The sequence below is a fragment of the Delphinus delphis genome, chromosome 1 (assembly GCF_949987515.2).
Source record: "Delphinus delphis chromosome 1, mDelDel1.2, whole genome shotgun sequence".
Classification (NCBI taxonomy): domain Eukaryota; kingdom Metazoa; phylum Chordata; class Mammalia; order Artiodactyla; family Delphinidae; genus Delphinus; species Delphinus delphis.
In genome coordinates, this window is record NC_082683.1 from 127,585,041 (window position 1) to 127,607,716 (window position 22,676).

The following is a 22,676-nucleotide window of genomic DNA, read 5'->3' on the forward strand; positions in this document are numbered from 1 at the left end:
GAATCTGACCACCTCTCACCACCTTCACTGTTACCATCCTGGTTCAATGCTCCATGATGTTTTGCTTCTTTTTTATTCTAACATTTTCTGTTTTCCATACTTCTCTCTATGGACTCTAGTTTATTCTTAATAGCTGAAGTGATCCTTTAAAATAAGTCAGATTAATAGTTCCTGATTTCACATTTCTCCCGCTGACCTAATCTCTGATTTCTTTCCTTTGCTAATTCCTTTCTAGCATGATCTGCACAGCTAATTCACTCCACCCCTTCAAGTCATTTTCTCATTAAGCCCTACCCTGACCGACTATTTAAAACTGTAACCCCAAAGGGACTTAATATACAATAATCTAGGATTTTCAAGCTCTTGATAAAGTTCTTAAAACTCAAATTCTTTGCTTCAGTGTTAAACAATAACTTTTTAAATGTTGAAATACAGAATTGGAATATATGTAAAATACCGCAAACATATGTAGCCTTAAGTGGAATAGTGAAGATGCACCTAGTGTTTTTCAAACATTGACTATATCTCTTTGTAAGAGATACATTTTACATTGTGACCCAGTGGATGTTTATAAAATTGAAACAAAAGTATTGTGAAATACTTAACATTTCTACATGTGATATACTGGGATATTTTCTATTGAATTATATTCCTTTCCATTATAAAAAGTATGTTGGTTATGATTTATAAAATTGATTTCATCACCTACTTATTGGTCAGATCCCATAGTGTAAAAAATATTGGCTTATTGCATCTCAAGTCTCATTGGCTCAGGAGTTAAGATACGAATCTTGAGCACTGACTTCATGAAAATATAAACTGTAGAGAGTGACAGCTGAAACTTCACTTCAGTTTTCAGTTATTGGCATGTGACTATTAGTGAATATTTACGATATTCACATTAACAAAAGTAATAAGATTTAGTTGCATAAATATGTAATTAAATGATTTGAAGTACTTCTATTTTGTTAATATTGTGTACTAATGTTAGAACTCTTGTGCTACATGCTACTTTCCATCTAATAATCAAGAGATTTCGTTCTATCTTTTCTTCCCTCACTTCCAAATCTCAGTATTTTCGTTTTCAGTTGATTGGCATTTATTTTTCGACCTATGTTGATATTAAAAACTAACAATGAGGAAAAATATTCAATAATGAAAAAATATTGATAATTTATGCTCCATAAAGTATTACAACAATAATTCATAAATACATAACCCTACATAGCCTATCACACATTAAATTTTTTAGCATCTTATTTCTGAGGGTAGAAAACATTTAATAGGTATTACCTCTGTAATATTTACTGATATAGTATATTCTCTAAATTTAAAATTTCCTAATATGATCTTTATTAAAAGTAAGAAACCCATATTCCAAGCTGTCTTTAATCATTGTCATCTTACATGCCCTGCTCCAGCCACAATAAACTATTTAGCCAATCCGTTTCTTCCTTTCTTTCTTCCTCTCTTCTTGCCTGCCTTCCTTCCTCCCTTTTGTCCTTTCCTCTAATAGTTTTGAGTACCTGCTATGTGCCATGCATGGTATAGTAGGGAGAAAATAAAAGACATAATCCTTTGCCTTCGTTGGATTTAAACTGGATACAAATATCCCCAGTTGTGGAAGTGAAAACAGGAAGCCTTAAGATTGCTTAGAAAGCCACTGATGGGATTAGATTCTGTGTATCTTGATTTACTTCTAACATCAGACTGATAGAGCATTGGAAGTGGCAGAGGTGTTCTCAGACATTAGTTCAGTCCTCATATTTTAAAGATGTTTTAGAAAACTGAGTCTTATAGATTAAATGATGTGTTGAAGTCACAGCTGGAACCTAAGCTGGATTTTTGACCAGTGCTTTTATACCACTTCCTCTCTTTTTTGTGATATTGTCTACCCAGATCCCATGTTGTCATATACTTTTATATGTGGTTTGTGTTGTTAAAGATCTCTTTTCATAATGCACACACTGAACTATAGACTTTTATACCATTATTGGTTTTGTTTCTTGAAATTATAATTGGAACTATTAGAGATACATCTGTGGAAAGGCAATGAAAGGGGGCCATTAAGTGCTAATAAATGCCTCTCCTTATGAGAATGGAAATCTTTTCTAAGTATTTGAGCTCTTTTCACTGGTGCTCTTAAGTGGCTAGAAATAAAATTTGCAATACGCTTGTGGAATACTCTAGATGCCAGGGGATTCATTTCATTCTGCATTTGAATTGAGCACATTGTAGTTGGAGAATGTTTGTTGGTTTAAGCTTTCATTCCATGTTTTGCATTAACCTTTATTATGGAAAACAGTAGAACAATACTGAGAGCTCTTAGAGAATAGTCTTTAGGTAGCTGATGACTTTCCAGGAAGCAGCTGAAAAGGTTAAAGTTATAGGTGTTTATTTTGATATATTTTCCTTTTCGTATTACCCAAAACTTTTCAGTATGACAAACTGAATCTAGTTTACCCTAAATTCACATGCCTATGGCTAGCAGAAGATCATCAAAGATACTTGTTGCTATGGATATATATATATATATATATATGTTCTGAAACAAATTTGGGTAATTAATTACTAAATAGATTTCAGGATAACTTCCTACTACTACTTTTTTTTTTTTTTTTTTTTTGCGGTACGCGGGCCCCGTTGTGGCCTCTCCCGTTGCGGAGCACAGGCTCCGGACGCGCAGGCTCAGCGGCCATGGCTCACGGGCCCAGCCGCTCCGCGGCACGTGGGATCCTCCCGGACCGGGGCACGAACCCGCGTCCCCTGCATCGGCAGGCGGACTCCCAACCACTGCGCCACCAGGGAAGCCCACTACTACTATTTTTGCTAAAAATAATGATGATGATGATGGTTATAATGATAGCAGCTAATATTTTTGACCACTTACTATGTGCTGGGCGTTACTATAAGTACTTCAGTCTTCCTGTCTGTGATTTCAAAATGCAGAATCCTCTGAAAATTAAATATTTTTGTAATTCATTTGGCAAAACTTATATTGACCTAAATTCATTTACTGGCAAACTTTACCTGACTGATGTGAGGTTATTCACAGTTTGTCTTTATCTCTGTTAATGTGAATATTTGTTTGTTTTGCTATAGATATACTTGTAGCAAATATGTGTTAGATATATTAGCCTGTTTGATTTCAGGGTGCTGCTTCAGATTTCATTACACAATGTAAGTTTCATGTATGATTTTACCATTCTCAAATCAGAAAAAAATTAAAAAAAAAATTTAAATTGAAGTATAGTTGAGTTACATTGTTGTGTTAGTTTCTGGTATACAGTGAAGTGATTCAGTTATACATATATATATTCTTTTTCATATTTTCCATTATGGTTTATTACAGGATATTGAATATAGTTCCCTGGGCTATACAGTAGGACCTTGTTTTCTAATCTATTTTGTATATAGTAGTTTGTATCTGCTAATCCCAAACTCTTACCACCCCCTTTCCCCTTTAGTAACCAACCATAAATTTGTTTTCTGTGTCTGGGAGTCTGTTTCTCAAATCAGAAAAAAATTGAGTTGCGTTATCATATTTGGCCAACAACAGGTAAAGGGTTGTATTGTCTCCACCCCCACCCCAACTTACAGATGAGGAAACTGAGCCAGTTAGCAATGGATTTTGAATTTAAACCCAGGCATTTTAGTGCTAGAATCTGTGCTCTTAACCACCATGCTATACTGCCTTAAAAATAAGTCTTTAAAAGCATTTCACAGACATAATTATTATATTATTTATCTAATAAAACTCCAGTAAAGATAAATTCAAATTTGAAAATAATTACTCCATTTATATCTCTCTGTTCTGCTTCCTATGTTAAATGCTATCTTAAACATTCATTTTTTTAGTAGATTCTGTCAGATTTGATTGTTTTATCTTCAACCTAATGGTCTGTTCTCCTTTGGACTTCTTAAGTTTTCAAAAGCTTGTGTGCTCGTTTTTTAAAGCATGCTGGGGGACTTCCCTGGTGGCGCAGTGGTTAAGAGTCTGCCTGCCAATGCAGGGGACATGGGTTCAAGCCCTGATCCAGGAAGATCCCACATGCCACAGAGCAACTAAGCCCGTGTGCCACAACTACTGAGCCTTTGCTCTAGAGCTCATGAGCTACAACTACTGAGCCCACGTGCCACAGCTGCTGAAGCTTGTGTGCCTAGAGCCTGTGCTCCGCAACAAGAGAAGCCACCGCAATGAGAAACAACGTGCACTGCAGCGAAGAGTAGCCCCCGCTCGCTTTCTCTGCAACTAGAGAAAGCCTGTGTGCAGCAACGAAGACCCAAGGGAACCAAAAATAAATAATTAATTAATTAAAAAATAAAGCTTGCTGGGTCTTACAAGAAAGAGGAAACATTGCTGCTGAGGCAAATGATACTTTGAGGTGCTTTATACTCTAAATAAAGAAGGAAGCCACCAAGCAATTTAGTATAGCAAATAATTTGGACAGTAAAAAAAAAAAAGGTCACCTTAGTTACATACTCTCAGTTTACTGATTGTTGGTGGACATGTAGTTTACATATTATTCTTGACATATACAAATGAGCAATATGGTCTAATGGGTATACTCAGAGAAGTATAGAGAAAATAATTCTTAAGTTTATTCATTAATATGCCTTCTTTAGTCAGCAGAGTTTATTGAATAGTAAGAAGGAATTATTTGAACTCTGTTATGTGTTTCCACTGGCTACTTTTAGTACATTTCAGGACTTGGAGCTATTAAAAGTATTTTTCCTAAACTTTTATTGGGAATATAGTTTCAAAGGTAACTTCTAAGATAAGAAATAACTAAACATTTATTATGTGTGTATTTTAAATATATATATTCATGTTTATATATATATATATATATATATATATAACCATCTGTTAGATATTGAGTGCTTTTCCTTTTTCCCTAGTTCTTTGATCTTTAAAATTTTCGTAATCAATGATATAGGATCACAGGAAAAAGTCAATTAAACAGACAAGAAAAAACACATTTCAGGTAAGAAAATAAAACAATAGACCACATACATGATACCTATATCTTTAATTATGAATGTGTATTTATTTTTTAAAAGTCACCCCTTAAAATTTATCTTCCCAATAAATTCAATTTTCATTCCTAGAATGCTGACTTTATGTGTTTACCAAGTCACCACTGAGCACGTTCTTTGTGCCAGGTGCTATGCCAAACACTGGCGTTATAGAAATGAGGTTCCTGTCGTAGGAAGCTTGTCTAGGAAAGGGGATGTGACTGGGGTTTATAGTACTTTGGAATAAAGAGGAGGAGCATCTAAATATACTGTCATATCAGGAAATACTTGCCATGCATAGGAAGCTCTGCCAACATTCTATCTTTAAGGGTGAGATGGGTAAAGAAAGGTGCATTGGGTAAGGGCTTCTGTGGTAGAGGAGTCAACACAAGGCTCTGAAATTAGTGTGAAGTCACTTGAGAACCAGATGTTCTGGGAATAAAAGATTTGTGAGGGGGAATAATGGATGAAGCTTCTAGAGTGTTAGGGAGGAACTGGATTCAAGGATCCACTTAAAGCTGTCCTTGACAATTGGAAATCTTGTTCCCATTGACAAAAACACTATACGGTGTGGCTGTGGCTCTCTGTTTTGTTTTCATGGAGAAAATGACCTATACTTTTGGGCTATTTTTTTCTTCCAGTGTCTCAGAAAAAGTGAAAACAGAGAGTACAGTATTGGCTAGGGAAGTTTCTACCCTTATTCATACTTTCCTTCCGTCACCCTGCCAAGGAACCTGTAGTACACATTCAGGACCAAGGACAGTAATTGGGCCACATTTCTCCAAGTTATGCCTTAGTAGGGGAGGGGTTGAAGTGGGCTGCCTAGACCAGCTTTGCCTAGTCATTGGATAAGTGTTCTCTCGCCCTTGTTTCTCACTGAGTGTGGTCTTCCACACATGGGCCTTTCCTAGCCATTGTGGTGTCAAAGTACAAAGGTCTGAGGTTCATGAATGGGATTCATGGAAAAAGGGGCACGGGACGCCTTTCAGTTTCTTTGATAGCCAGGCTTTAGGCCTGCCTCTTAACTTGGCCAAATGAAGGTTACATATGATCCAGCCCATGTTTTCAGGGTTGTGAAGGGAATGTATTGGGGTTTGAGGCAAAGGCTGTCTGACCTTGTCCTTTCCACACATCTCTTTTAAAAACCCCGCAGGAAGGGGTGACCAACAGAACTGAATGTTTAGCACCCTGGGTTCTCTTATTTTTCTTTGATCTGTAGTACATATTTTCAATGGGGGTGAGATTGCCCCTGAGGGGGCAAAAATTGATTCTTGGGGGTCAAAAAAAATCTTACTCTTTTTATGTATAAAGCATAGATGTACATGCTGTACATATACTATAGTACAGCTGTGGTATTTAATGGGAGGAAATTAATGCGGAAAATGTCTAATAAGGCTTCTTATGTGCACAGTAGTAAATAAGAAAGTTGAGAAACATGTCTAAACCATGCTGTCTCTCTTTTGCTTTCTCATTCTCTTTGTTAGGCTGTGCAAGACTGGTTCAGTGACTCATAATGCCATCACTATTCTGGACTCTGTCTTTTTTTTCTCTGCCATTCTTAGTGCATAGCTTTCTTCTTCAAGGTTGCCTTGTGATGTAAGATGGTTGCTGCGGCTCTGCTATCATGTATAACTGAGAGGGAGAAGAAAGAGAGGGTAGGGCCAAAGGTATACATCAGTTAAATTAGGTCCTTTCAAAGGAACTATCTGTGATGTCACTCAGCAACCTCTAATTATATCTTACTGACTAAAATATAATTGTGTGGACACCCCATTTGTAAGGGAGGCTGGGAAGTGTAGGTTTATTTATTTATTTACCTATTTAAGTTGGGCACATTGCCATTCTCAACAAAATTGGGATTCTGTTAATAAGAAATAACGGGCAAATGGTTATTGGGTAGGCAACTAACAGTCTCTTTAGTTGTCCCTTTGTCATTCATTTGCACAGCAGCTACCCAGGGTAAGGTATAATCTGTGATTTGAAATAGAATGACAGCTAAGTGCCTCTACTTGATGCTGGGACTCATTAATCTGGTGCTTTAAATTCTTGAACTGACTTTGTGAATAAGTAATTAAAATGGATTACATATGAAGGCATTAAATTTTTGAGAGCATTTCCTAGTGGGGAGAATACATGGTATTTGTAAACTGTGAACTGGCTTCTTCCTTCAGTTTACAGATCTCTGACTCAGAAACTTTTGCATTTTGAATATTGCAATGGGAACCATTAATTATTGGTTAATTATATTTAATGAAAACATATTGCTTAGAAATTCTGAGTTTTGTGAATGAAAGATAAATATTGAAATTTCTTAGATGTTTGTAAAAAAAAATAAAAGCACTGTGTTTCTTGCGTTTGGATATGCAACTATGTTTTTCAAACAAAATGATGGTGGTATTTATTGAATACCACAAATTATAGAGTAAATGATAGCCCCAAAATGTGATCTTTTACAAATCAGTAAATGCTAATATTCTTACTGTGTGCCAAGAATTTAGGGGAAAAAGGAAACTGTGGTGGAAAACTTCCAATTAAATGTGTGGATTTTGGCATAATTACTTCCTTCAGCAATTAAAGTGGCATTGTAATGGCTGGCAAAGCTCGAGATTAGGGCATGCAAACACAAAGCCATTTTAACAGCACCATTGTGTTCAGTGTGTGGAATACATGACCTCAGTCCTTCTTGGGGCAGGGAGTAAACAGTATTTGGCAGTGACCTATCTCTGTTTCTCTCTCCTATTTCTCTCCCTCTTTTTCCTCTTTTCCTTTCTCTCTTTAAAATTGAGTTATCATTTTGAAAGACTGTGAGATAATAATCCTACCAGGACTGTTTTGGAACACATAAAATTACATTTTGAGGATAATTTTTAGAAGAGACTTCTCTTTTTAAGGAATGATTTTTAAAAGTATATTGGCCCTTGGATTTTTAAAAATATTGTTTCCTTCAAATTCTATTCTGTGTCTTCAGACATTCAGTAATATTTGCCTCCCTGATGTTCTGTATTGTGTACTTTGGTGAATACTGTTAGATCTTAAACATTCATAAATAAAATATTAATTTCAATGACCTCAGCAAATTACTGGTAAATCAAAAGTTATCTTGCCTGTTCTTTCTGTCCATGGTAAAATGCCACTTAGTTGTCTTCTTGTTGAGAATCAAATATGAGAATGTTTTTCTTCCATGTTTTGAATATATGGGGCAATAAGAAAACATCCTGAAAGAGTAGGTGGAAAGTGTTAAAAATAATACCTGGGCACTGAAGGAGGCACTGGGAGGAACACAGGGATGAGGGAGCAGATGTGTAAATAGACCAGTATGACAAGTGTGTGTTGAGAGTTTAGGTAGAGGCATGTACAGGGGGATTTCAAAGAAGGTGTACAGGGGGATTTCAAAGAAGGTGTACAGGGGGATTTCCTTGGAGAATGTGATATGGAGCTGAGTACTGAAGATTAAGTAGGAGTTGAATAGATGGAGAAGTGGGGAGAGCGCATCCCATGAGGGAAGCATGGAATATGCCAAGGAACGTGCCCGAGAGCACAGGTGAACACTGAAACTTCCACTAGGATGCACACTTTTTTTGTTGTTGTTTACAGTTTGGATTTCATGCTAAAGACAGTGGGGAGTCATTTAATGATTTAGAGTCTGTGAATGTTGTGATGGGACTTATGTTCCTCTTGAGGTTGGATTGGAGGGTGCTCAAATTGGATGCAGGGAAATTAATTGGGAGATTATTGTGGTAGTCTGTATGAGAGTTGGAGGCACCTGGAACGGGGATTGAAATAGAGAAGAGAGGATGCATTTAAGCGATATTAAGGTAGAATCAGCAGGACTTGGTGGCCATTTTGGAGCATGAAGACAGAGGATGATGGTGGATGGATGATTTCCATGTACTTGGTTTGGCTGACATGTATGGATGCTGATGATGTGGATTGTGATTGAGAATAAAGGAGGAGAAACATGCTGGATAGATGATAATGAGTTGAATTGTAGAGAATAGTTTTGAGACATCTAAGTGGAGATGTCTAAGAGGCTAGTGTGACTTTGGGATACCTCTGACTTCTGGTATTTAACTTATTGCTCTGGGGACTCTTTCTCAATCTCTTCGTTAGTTCTACTTCTTTCAGGTGCTCATTAAGTATTGGTATTTTCCAGACTCCATATTCATCACTCTTCTCCACTCTGTTCCTACTCATCTGTTCTCTTGGCTTTAACAACCTGCTCCAATGAAGACTCACAAATTATTATCTCTACACAGGACCTTTATCCTAAGTTCCAGTTGCTCAGTCTAACTATGTACTTGTTGTCTTAATCTAGATATTCTCTAGGTATCTAAAGGTCAACATATCCTCATCTTCTCCCATTTTTTTTTTTTACAGTGTAGCATAGTCTAATGCTCAAGAGCACAGATGCTAGAGTCACACTTTCTAGGTTTGAGTCCTAGATCTGTCACTAGCTTTGTGACTTTGAGAAAATTATGTAACGCTTCTGTGCCTCAGTGTTCCCATCGGTGAAGTGAGAATAACAATAGTATCTACCTCATAGGGTTGTTATGAAGATCAAATGAGAATGATGCCTGGCACATGGTAGATACTATATATATATCAGCTATAACCAGATATTTTTGTATTTCCTATTCTGATTAATGGCACCACTATTCAATCAGCTTCCCAAACCAGAAATATCCTGGTGGCTATTAACTCCTTCATATCATTTCATTCCACATCAAAGTGATCATTAAGTCCTGTCAGTTGTCCATCCTCTCTGTTGTCTTCTCTCCATCTTCACTATCACTGCCTTGAATAACCTTTATCATCTTCTTCCTCAGTGACCTAGACTGGTTAGTGACTAGCCTCCCTGTCTTTTGTTTTCCCTTTTCAACATTCTCTGTAGAGTCCCCCAGTGAACTGTAAATCTGATCACTGAAAACTCTTCAATGCTCTCCTGTTTTCATAGGAAGAAAAAAATACAAGTGAAGCATCTAAGGTCTCCTCCTGCCTCCTTCTCCAGAGACTTCTCCACCTCATTCTGACCTTTCTTTAATATTTACAGTTCCATAATGTTCTGTGTTATGTAGATCTCCCATGTCTTTACACATTCCCTGTGGATCCCCTGTGGGAATGCCTCCTTATCTTATGTCTCTCTGAAATTGTTTCTGGCTGGTCCCCCAAGCAGAATAGATTATTCCCTGCTTTGCATTGATACTTCAACTTGTGTGGAGCTTAACCATAGAGTCTGTCATGCTTACTGTAGTCATTTGCATTTTGTTTCCCACTCCCCTCCCGAAGACTAAGATGATTTGGCTTTGAATGGATCAGCTACATGAATTAACTTATTGGAGGGTATGAGTTATATCTCTTGGCTTCAGTCAAGAGCAGATGTTAGACATTTATTTACTGAACAGATCACCTGGTTAGTCATCATTACATCTATATTGAACAAAAGCATGTCCATAGTTTATTTTCTGCTAAGGGGGGGAAATTCCTTTTAGCTTTGTTGATACAGCCATTGCTCTCTTTTTAGGCTTCCAAAGATCAATCATTTCCTAATTGAGCAATGATAATATTTCTTGATAACTAAGTTTCTGGAAGAGCCAATAAGAAATGTTATCAAGGTGGTTCTTAGACCACAGCATGGGAACTGTTCTCTCCTTTTTGTTCAGGAATCAGGAAACCATGAAAGAGCATTGACTTTTTGTCTGAAGACTAGCGGTTAAGACTGTGTAGATTAATGCTTTATTGAGATGGGTTGAGAGAGAAGAAAGACATTTGAATCGTAGCTGCTATGTGGCATAGAGAGGGAAGCACTACTCCTGCCTTAAAAATCTGTACAGTCCAATCATAGATGAGGCATTCAGGCTAAAGAAGGGAGTCAATTTAATACTGCTTAGTCTCCAGATTACTCTTCTTGCTCTACCTTGAAGGTCCATTTTTCAGGAAAATGGCACACAAATTTAAATCCACAGTAATACTAAAGGCACAGTCTTTTTTTCTGCATTAATTTAGCAAAGTAATTTTTCTGTAAGATCTACCTACAGAAGAACCAACCACCTATTGCACAGAAAATAATAACATTCAAATGGATGGTTGTACTCAATGGATAATGAATTATTCATGATTGTTTGTATCAGTGCCTTGGCTCCCTGTTGATGGAGGCAGGAATAAGGAACTGAGCTTTCCAAACCAGTGCAGCTGGTCAATATCAAAGTGACAGTTCAGGTGGGATCTGAGTCTCCTCACCTCCAAATTTCATTCATGAAATGTTAAAAATTGTCAAGGCTTTTTTTCTTTACGTGAGAGGTTGCTAAAATATCAGGGAAAACACCCTGTGGTTGTATTGTAGCAATAATAATAGTACTACTTTTTTCTGTGGTGCTTTGGTTTTTAAAAATTTCCCATGTGTTGCATTTCCTTTAATTCATAGGATTATCTCAATTTAGTAGAAAAAGAAACTGAGGTTTAGAGAATTTTGCCCATTCAGTGGCAGAACTGTGGTTCAATGAGAAGTCCTCTGTGTTTCATTTGAGGGCTCACCCCCTTACCTCTCACAGCAGGGGTGTGCTGGGCATATGGTTTTCATGCTGCTGGGTCATCAGAATGACATGAATCTTCAGGGTGCCAGATTAGTCACTCAGTCTTCAGAAGAGAGAAATTTCTCTCTCGTGCTTTGTGGCACTCAGATACTCCTGTGAAGTCAGGAGAGACTTCAAAATAGCAGGATTTGGTTACCAAATCTTTTGACTTTTGGTGAAAATGTATGTGTTGGAGGTAGGACTGGTGAGAGCCATGAAGGGGATACTTGAAAACGTTTATTACTCTTAAAGCAAAGTTCTGTTTGCTTAATAAAAATGTAGAGAAAAGTGTTAGCTATGTCTGTCGGCTTACTTTTTAGCCAAACACATGATAATTATTTGTTATTTAAGATGTTTGATACCTTCTCTTCTGCTTTGATAATGTTCAAATGATTGTTACTAAATCTACATCATAAATACATGGTCACAAGCATGAGTTGAAGCAGATCCCAGCACGAAGGTATTAAGTAACTAAACCTCCTTTCTTCCTTCTTCCTTCTCTCCTTTATTTTCTATATCTTTTTCTTAACGAAAATATTTTATTGATTTGTTAAATGCCATTATTTAGACATTTAAGACATGTATATTTACCTTTGGCATCTATACATCCTAAAACCTCATTCATGGCCCTAATAACTCAAACAGATGGCCTCCCGCTCTTTGCTCTGGAGTTTTGTTTCATTTTCCCTTTATCCATTTTGATTCTCAAATTAACTTTTCCTTTTTAGGTCTAGGCACAGAGTAGATGCCCTCCTTGTTTTTTTTAAAGTGATTACTGAAAACATCCAAACTAACAAATATTCTGATACAGTTCCTGAAGAATATTAAGAGTATCTGATTACATGTATTTGGATGTTTTTAAAAGGAGAGTGTCTCTCTCATTTCTGAACTCTAGTGTAATTTATCTGCTCCCTTCTTAATGGTTTTCTTTGTGTATGTATGTCTTTATCTTCCCATTAGATTTCATACTCCTGGTGTCTAATTAGTGCAGGCTCATGCCCACAGCATCTTCCTAGCACTTCTTAGTTTATCAGTGAATTTTTTGATAAGTAAATCATACTATTTATTCAGGTGGCATTTTTTAAAGAGCAAAAACAAGTCTGTAATTTCACTATTCTCTATTTTAGTTACATATAGTGACATTACAAATGAAACTTAGCCCTTGGAGTCAAGGAGTAAAGTCATTAACTTAGCTAAGAGGCTGTCAGAATTTACACTAGCACTTGCAAAATAAATTAGTTGTAACTAGGGGAAATTTTGCTTAATTTTATCTCTGTAACTCTCTATTTCCAAAGTATTAGTGGAGCTAAATCCTTGGATTTTGCAGCATTCTCACTGACCATTACCAATTGTATAAGCTGTTGTTTACTGAAATCCCATCTGTGTTGAAGCTGTGTTCTGTCAATTTTCCTACAAAACTCATAGTATATCCCATGCCATTATTACCCACTAAATCGTTAAGTAACATTTCCTTACTTGAGGCCAGTGGTTCTCAAATTGTAACAGGGAAGAGCTAAATTGGACTCCATGTTTGATCTGTTTCTTTGACTTTAACCTTTGCTTTTCGTTTTTTTTTTTTTTTTTTTTTTTGCGGTACGCGGGCCTCTCACTGTTGTGGCCTCTCCCGTTGCGGCGCACAGGCTCCGGACGCGCAGGCTCAGCGGCCGTGGCTCACCGGCCTAGACACTCCACAGCATGTGGGAACTTACCGTACCGGGCTTCCCGTACCGGGGCACGAACCCGTGTCCCCTGCATTGTCAGGCGGACTCTCAACCACTGTGCCACCAGGGAAGCCCGCTTTTCGTTGTTTTTGTTATTATAATCATACCTAATGGCCTCCCTCAGGTAACCTTGCCCCTCTGCCTGAATGTTAAACCAAAGTGCCTTTGTACATCCTGACCCTGTCCACCTGTGGATGGCTGCAAGAAAGAAGAAATTAACACATCCCCTCCTGGAGGCTGGCCATTCCAGGTGATATTTGCAAAACTTATGGCCATTTTACTTTACTTCCTCATCACCTCCCCCTCTCTGATTCTATAAAAGAAACTGGCATCCAGACCCTGATAAGATAGTTTTTCAGAGACACTAGTCCACCATCTTCTTTGTCTGCAGGATTTCTGAATAAAGTTGCTATTCCTTGCCTCAACACCTCATCTCCTATTCACTAGCCTGTTGTGTGGCATGCAGAGCGAGCTTGGACTCAATAAAAAAACCATGGTGAACATCAGAATCCCCTGGAGTTTGTTAAGAGTATAGATGCCACATCTTTCCCCAAACATTTTGAATCTGTAGGTTCAGAATGGATCCTGGGTGTCTGTGGTTATAACACTTTCTGGTGGTCCTGGAACCACTTTTTGGGAAACATTGCCATTGAGTCAGAAATTTATTTTGAATGGAATTCTGTGATTTTTAAAATGATGATCTTTTAAAAGTTGTGAGTCATTCTAAATGTCTTTAAAAATAGTGTTATAGGTATGTTTATGAATTCTCTTCGACATTTCAGAATCAGTACTGATTTATGTGGCATTATAGATGTAATTATAAAATACTTTCTTTGCAGTTTTATTGGTTTAGTGTATATTAACATGCCATATTAAACACAATATTTATTTGAAAAATCTCCTTTTTTATAAGCTCCTATCTATCGGGAATGAGAAAAACAAAAATCAAATTGCAGTATTTTTTCTGCTGTTAATTTCTACATATGCAATATTTATCTCCGCTTAATCCCACATTTTGTGTATGACCTTTTATTGGAGAAAAAATTTAGGTATTTAGAAGATACAATCTAATGTGCCTTTATTACCTCTTATAATGGTCAGTATTTCATGGTGTTAATATTCATCTTGAAGCTGGACGGAGTGATGAATTTTTTAATTACCAAAGAGTTTAAGGATTAACTTCTACAGCAAATATTTTTGTAAATCCTTGTTCTCTGAAAATAAAAATGAATTGACAATACACAGTAGTTTAATGCAAACTTTTATTAATTCCAGCTAAATGAATGAATTACATATTCCAGTGAGGTCATTATGATAATGCATGTGGGTTAATATTCATTATAAGGGCCCTTCCCCACCCCCACCCCCTTTTTTATTTTGCAAACGTCTCTTTTATAAGGTGGGTCTAGCATTCTTTAGATATGTGATGCATTGAAAGGTTGAGAATTAGAATTTCTGTGGAACTTGATTTGTAAATTTATAGGTGATCAGAATTCCTTAATATGGCTTAATCTATTCCTTCTTTTTTTTTTTAGGGACTTTCTCCCTCGAGGGTCAGGCATTGTAACGAGAAGGCCTCTTGTGCTGCAGCTTGTTACTTCCAAAGCAGGTAATGAATGAGGATGTTTGCCACATGGATGAGTGTATCCTATGGTACCTGTTGTCTCCATTCCTGGCTGTTGGGTTGTAGCAACAGAAACGTTTTTGTGATCACTCTGCTATGGGTAGCTGCCTATATTTCTCTCCAAAATGCCTTCTTCTTCATTGCTTTTTAAATTCCCTTTATTACATTAAATGGAAAGTCTCATTTCTCATTGTAATATATTTATAATTTTACAGTGTGGCATAACCACTAATACCCCTTTGGTATACTTTCTTCCTGTGTGTGTGTGTGTGTATGTGTGTTTGTGTGTCTGGGAATTTTTTAAAAGTAATTTAACATCCATCTAACACCTGTATGCATACTGTCGACTGAAAAAAAAAAGTGCAACCTAAAAGTTGAGAGTTGTGTTTTATTTGGTGGGAATTTTTAGGGTTTAAAGCCCGGGAGGCAGCATCTCAAGTAACCCTGAAAGACCTGCTCCGAGGAGGCAATGGGGGAGCTAGGATATATAGGAGTTTTGCAACAAAGGGCAGGTAGTAGGAACAAAAGATTACTGTTAATAAAAGAAAACTAGATATCTCAAGGAATTTATCACTTTTCTGAGACTGGGAAGATGCAAGAGTCTAGGCTCAATGAAATCATTTCTTTGATACGTACCTCAGCTATCTGGGGTCAGTATCTTGTGTTTTCACATCCTGAGTTTCCTCAGGGCTCACCAGCCCACCCTCCCGTCGTGGCTGCAATCACTGATAACTGTGACATCCTTTGTTTACTGATATGGCAGGCAATATTCCATTTATCAATATGTATAGTGTATGTGTATCTATATCTATGTTTATATCCATATCTGGATCTATATCTAATGTGCTGTTTTTGGCCCTCTCCTTAACACCATGGTAATTTGATAGGCAAATGAGCTTTGTTTTCATTTTTGTTTCTCAATAACTGGTGATGTGGAATTTTTTGTGTGCGTTTATTTGGTATTTGTATTTCTTCTTTTGTGAATTGGCTGTTTTTTTTTAATCTTTGCCTATTGCTTTTTGAGAATTTTACTACTTTTCCTAATAATTTCTTTGAATGCTTAAGATTGAAGCACTTGTAAAGTTCATGTCTCATAATTTGCAAAAACAAGGTCATGGAGGTTTACCCTTATGTTTTCTTATAATAATTTTACAGTTTTGATTTTACATTTAGACCTTTGATCCATTTTGAGTTAATTTTTGTAAGTGGTACAAAGTAAGAGTTCAACTTCATTTTTTTGCATGTGTATATCCAATTGTCCCAGCACCATTTTTAGAAAAGACTATTCTTTCTCCACTGTATGTTTTTTGGCACCTTCATTGAAAATAAATTGGCCATAGATATATGGGTTTATTTCTGGACTCCCAAGTCTATTCAGTTGTTCTATATCTCTGTATTTGTGCCTGTACCATACTCTCTTAATTACCCTTGCTTTGTACTTAGTTTTGAAATTCAGAAGTATGAGTTTTTCTACTTTGTTCTTCCTTTTCAAGATTGTTTTGGCTATCCTGAGTCCTTTAAAATTCTATGTGAATTTGAGAATCAGTTTGTTTTATCCTAGGAATGCAAGATTGATTTAATATCTGAAAATCAAGTAATGTATCATATCAACAGAATGAAAACAAAAATCACGGGATTGTCTCAATAGACTTAGAATGAGCATTTAAGAAAATCCCATACTCCATCATGAAACACTTGGCAAACTAGGAATAGAAGGCACTTCCTCAACTTAATAAAGGACATGTATGAAAAACTCACAGCTAACATCATACTTAATGGTAAAAGACAGAATGCTTTCCCTCTAATATTGGGAATAAAACAAGGATGTCCACTGTTGTCACTTCTATTCAGTGTTGTACTAGAGGTTCTAGCCAGCGCAGTTGGGCAAGAGAAAAAAAATAAAAGACATCCGTATTGGAGAGGATAGAGTAAAATTATCTCTATTTGCAGATGATACGATCAGGTGCATAAAAGTTCCTAAGGAAGTCACTAAACAACTATTAGAACTAATAAATGAGCTCCACAAGGTTACAGGATACCAGATAAAGATACAAAACTCAATTGTAATTTTATACACTTGCAATGCGCACGATCAAAAACTTGCAGTAAGAAAACAATTCTATTTACAATAGCATCATAAAGAATACACTACTTAGGAATAAATTTAACAAGAAGAGCAAAACTTATACTATGAAAACTACAAACTGTTATTTAGATAATTTGAAAAACATCCCATATTCACTGATTGGAAGACTTAATGTAAGATGGCAGTACTTCCCAAATTGATTGATAGAGTCAATGCAATCCTTATCACAATTCAGCTCACTTTTTGGGTAGAAATTGTAGACATTTTAAACCATTTCTTAATGTAAAAAAATCGAAGTTTGATCCAAAGGAATGGACTTGAATGATGTCATTTGAAAAAAGTAAATTGCTTACAAATCTACAATGTACCAGATACTATTTGAAGCTCTGGAGATATAGCAGTGACTAGGACAAAGTCTCTGCCCTTCTGGTGATTTATAGCCTGGTTATATCATTTTTAATGTACAGAAGGTTTACTCTTTTTGGTTATAAAATCTATACATATACATTTAACAAAAAGTAAATATTTAGCATAATTTTTTCCTTTCCATACTTTTTAAATTTTTTAGCATTTAGTTCAGAAATTTATTTTCATGTATGAAGAAATAATTCTTGCCCCAGTCTCCTTTATCTTATATTGCACTCTTACTGCAATCTATTTCTGAATATCTTTTTTGTTTTAATGTGCCAACACTATAGTGTTGTGCCATGTGGCATATGGGGTCTTAGTTCCCTGACTCGCACCTCCTGCAGTGGAAGTACAAAGTCTTAACCACTGGACTGCCAGGGAAGTCCCTACAGTGTTTTACTTATAACAGGTTTATAATTTGCTTTAATATCTATCTATCAGGGCTATAGTCCTCCCGCATTATCTATTTATTTATTTATAATTTTTATTATTTTTATTAATTTGAAGAGTTTGAATAACAAAATTTTATTTGTGTAAAACTGATACAGGCTTCTTCTACATTTTAGGCATTCCCAGTTTGGGAGCTTTTTTTTAAAAAATAATTATTGGAGTAAAATTGCTTTACAATGTTGTGTTAGTTTCTGCTGTTTAACAAAGTGAATCAGCTGTATGTATACACATATCCCCATATCTCCTCCCTCTTGCGTCTCACTCTCACCGCCCTATCCCACCCCTCTAGGTGGTCACAAGGCACAGAGGTGATCTCCCTGTGCTATGTGGCTGCTTCCCACTAGCTATCTATTTTAAATTTGGTAGTGTATATATGTCCATGCCACTTTCTCACGTCGTCCCGGCTTACCCTTCCCTTTACCTGTGTCCTCAAGTCCATTCTCTACGTCTGTTTCTTTACTCCTGTCCTGCACCTAGGTTCTTCAGAACCCTTTTTTTTTGTTTTGTTTTAGATTCCACATATAGTTGTTAGTATACGGTATTTGTTTTTCTCTTTCTGACTTACTTCACTCTGTATGACAGACTCTAGGTCCATCCACCTCACTACAAATAACTCAATTTCATTTCTTTTTATGACTGAGTAATATTCCATTGAATATATGGGCCACATCTTCTTTATCCATTCATCTGTCAATGGGCACTTAGGATACTTCCATGGTCTGACTATTGTAAATAGTGCTGCAGTGAACATTGTGGTACATGACTCTTTTTGAATTATGGTTTTCTCAGGGTATATGCCCAGTAGTGGGATTGCTGGGTAGTACAGTACTTAGTTTTTTAAAGAACCTCCATACTGTTTTCCATAGTGGCTGGATCAATTTACATTCACACCAACAGTGCAATAGGGTTCCCTTTTCTCCACACCCTCTCCGGGAGTTATTGTTTATAGACTTTTTGATGATGGCCATTCTGAGTGGTGTGAAGTGTTACCTCATTATAGTTTTGATTTGCATTTCTCTAGTGATTAGAGATGTTGAGCATCCTTTCATGTGTTTGTTGGCAATCTGTATATCTTCTTTGGAGAAATGTCTATTTAGGTTTTCTGCCCATTTTTGGATTAGGTTGTTATTTTTTGATAATTGAGCTGCATGAGCTGCTTGTATGTTTTGGAGATTAATCCTTTGTCAGTTGCTTCGTTTGCAAATATTCTCCCATTCTGAGTGTTGTCTTTTGGTCTTGTTTATGGTTTCCTTTGCTGTGCAAAAGCTTTGAAGTTTCATTAGGTCCCATTTGTTTATTTTTTATTTTATTTATTTAATTTTTGCGGTATGTGGGCCTCCCACCGTTGTGTCCTCTCCCGCTGTGGGGCACAGGCCCTGGACGTGCAGGCTCAGCAGCCATGGCTCACAGGCCCAGCTGCTCCGCGGCACGTGAGATACTCCCGGACTGGGGCACGAACCCACGTCCCCTGCATTGGCAGGTGGACCCCCAACCACTGCGCCACCAGGGAAGCTCCCATTTGTTTATTTTTGTTTTTATTTCCATTTCTCTAGGAGGTGGATCAAAAAGGATCTTGCTGTGATGTACATCATAGAGTGTTCTGCCTATGTTTTCCTCTAAGAGTTTGATAGTGTCTGGCCTTACATTTAGGTCTTTAATCCATTTTGAGTTTATTTTTGCATATGGTGTTAGGGAGTGTTCTAATTTCATTCTTTTACATGTAGCTGTCCAGTTTTCCCAGCACCATGTATTGAAGAGGCTGACTTTTCTCCATTGTATATTTTTGCCTCCTTTATCAAAGATAAGGTGACCATGTGTGAGTGGGTTTATCTCTGGGCTTTCTACCCTGTTCCACTGATCTATACTTTTGTTTTTGTGCCAGTACCATACTAACTTGATTACTGTAGCTTTATAGTATAGTCTGAAGCCAGGGAGCCAAGATTGCTTTAGCTATTTGGGGTCTTTTGTGTTTCCTTACAAATTGTGAAGTTTTTTGTTCTAGTTCTGTGAAAAATGCCATTGGTAGCTTGATAGGGATTGCATTGAATCTGTAGATTGCTTTGGGTAGTATAGTCATTTTCACAATGTTAATTTTTCCAATCCAAGAACATGGTATATCTCTCCATCTGTTTGTATTATCTTTAATTTCTTTCTTCAGTGTCTTATAGTTTTCTGCATACAGGACTTTTGTCTCCTTAGGTAGGTTTATTCCTAGGTATTATATTCTTTTTGTTTCAGTGGTAAATGGGAGTGTTTCCTTAATTTCTCTTTCAGATTTTTCATCATTAGTGTATAGGAATGCAAGAGATTTCTGTGCATTAATTTTGTATCCTGCTACTTTACCAAATTCACTGATTAGCTCTAGTAGTTTTCTGGTAGCATCTTTAGGATGCTCTATGTGTAGTATCATGTCATCTGGAAACAGTGACAGTTTTACTTCTTCCTTTCTGATTTGGATTCCTTTTATTTCTTTTTCTTCTCTGATTGTTGTGGCTAAAAGTTCCAAAACCATGTTGAATAATAGTGGTGAGATGGGCAACCTTGTCTTCTTCCTGATCTTAGTGAAAATGGTTTCACTTTTTCACCATTGAGATCCATGTTGGCTGTGGGTTTGTCATATATGGCCTTTATTATGTTGAGGTAAGTTTCCTCTATCCCTACTTTCTGGAGGATTTTTATCATAAATTGGCATTGAATTTTGTCAAGAGCTTTTTCTGCATCTATTGAGATGATCATATGGTTTTTATCCTTCAATTTGTTAATATGGTGTATCACATTGATGATTTGCGTATATTGAAGAATCTTTGCATTCCCGGGATAAACCCCACTTGATCATGGTGTATGATCCTTTTAATGTGATGTTGGATTCTGTTTCCTAGTATTTTGTTGAGGATTTTTGCATCTCTGTTTCTCAGTGATATTGGCCTGGAGTTTTCTTTTTTTGTAACATCTTTGTCTGGTTGTGGTATCAGGGTGATGGTGGCCTCGTAGAATGATCTCGGGGTGATCCTCCCTCTGCTATATTTTGGAAGAGTTTGAGAAGGATAAGTGTTTGCTCTTCTCTAAATGTTTGATAGAATTCACCTATAAAGCCCTCTGGTCCTGGGCTTTTGTTTGTTGGGAGATTTTAAATCACAGTTTTAATTTCAGTGCTTGTGATTGGTCTGTTTATATTTTCTATTTCTTCCTGGTTCAGTGTTGGAAGTTTGTGCTTTTCTAAGAATTTGTCCATTTCTTCCAGATTGTCCATTTTATTGGCCTATAGTTGCTTGTAGTAATCTCTCATGATCCTTTTTATTTCTGCAGTGTCAGTTGTTACTTCTTTTTCATTTCAAATTCTGTTAATTTGATTCTTCTCCCTTTTTTTCTTGATGAGTCTGGCTAATGGTGTATCAATTTTGTTTATCTTCTCAAAGAACCAACCCTTAGTTTTATTTATATTTGCATTGTTTCCTTCATTTCTTTTTCATTTATTTCTGATATGATCTTTATGATTTTTTTCATTCTGCTAACTTTGGGGTTTTTTTTTTGTTCTTCTTTCTCTAATTGCTTTAAGTGTCAGGCTAGGTTGTTTGTTTGAGATTTTTTTGTTTCTTGAGGTAGGATTTTATTACTATAAACTACCTCTTAGAACTGCTATTGCTGCATCCCATAGGTTTTGGGTCATCTTGTTTTCATTGTCATTTGTTTCTAGGTATTTTTTGATTTCCTCTTTGATTTCTTCACTGATCTCTTGGTTACTTAGTAGCATATTGTTTAGCATCCATGTGTTTGTATTTTTTAAGATTTTTTCCTGTAGTTGATATCTAGTCTCATAGTGTTGTGGTTGGAAAAGATACTTGATATGATTTCAGTTTTCTTAAATTTACCATGGCTTGATTTGTGACCTAAGATATGGTCTATCCTGGAGAATGTTCCATGAGCACTTGAGAAGAATGTGTATTCTCTTGTTTTTGGATGGCATGTCCTATCAATATCAATTAAGTCCATCTTGTTTAATGTGTCATTTAAAGCTTGTGTTTCCTTATTAATTTTCTGTTTGGATGACCTGTCCATTGGTGAAAGTGGGGTGTTACTGTTGATTTCCCCTTTTATGGCTGTTAGCATTTGCCTTAGGTATTGAGGTTCTTCTATGTTGGGTGCATAAATATTTACAATTGTTATATCTTCTTGGATTCATCCCTTGATCATTATGTAGTGTCCTTTTTTGTCTCTTGTAATAGTCTTTATTTTAAAGTCTCTTTTGTCTGAGATGAGAATTGCTACTCCAGCTTTCTTTTGATTTCCATTTGCATGGAACATCTTTTTCCATCCCCTTACTTTCAGTCTGTATGTGTCCCTAGGTCTGAAGTGGGTCTCTTGTAGACAGCATATATATGAGTCTTGTTTTTGTATCCAGTCAGCCAGTCCATGTCATTTGGTTGGAGCCTTTAATCCATTTACATTTAAGGTAGTTATTAATATGTATGTACCTATTAGCATTTTCTTAATTGTTTTGGGTTTGTTATTGTAGGTCTTTTCCTTCCTTTGTGTTTCCTGCCTAGAGAAGTTCCTGTAGCATTTTTTGCAAAGCTGGTTTAGCTTTTGCTCATCTGTAAAGGTTTTAATTTCTCTGTTGAATTTGAATGAGATCCTTGCTGGGTAGAGTAATCTTGGTTGTAGGTTTTTCCCTTTCATCACTTTAAATATGTCTTGCAACTCCCTTCTGGCTTGCAGAGTTTCTGCTGAGAAATCAGCTGTTATCCTTATGGGGATTCCCTTGTATGTTATTTGTTGCTTTTCCCTTGGTGGTTTTAATA

General features: G+C 36.5%; 1 protein-coding gene across 2 annotated transcripts in view; it reads left to right on the top strand.

The window, feature by feature from the left end:
* Nucleotides 1–22,676, top strand: part of DNM3 (dynamin 3) — a 544,460-nt gene that overhangs the window by 75,128 nt on the left and 446,656 nt on the right. For both annotated transcript variants that reach the window (XM_060009515.1, XM_060009525.1), the window contains exon 2: nucleotides 14,845–14,918. In XM_060009515.1, coding sequence (XP_059865498.1) covers nucleotides 14,845–14,918 — 74 coding nt within the window. The remainder of the gene's footprint in view (nucleotides 1–14,844; nucleotides 14,919–22,676) is intronic.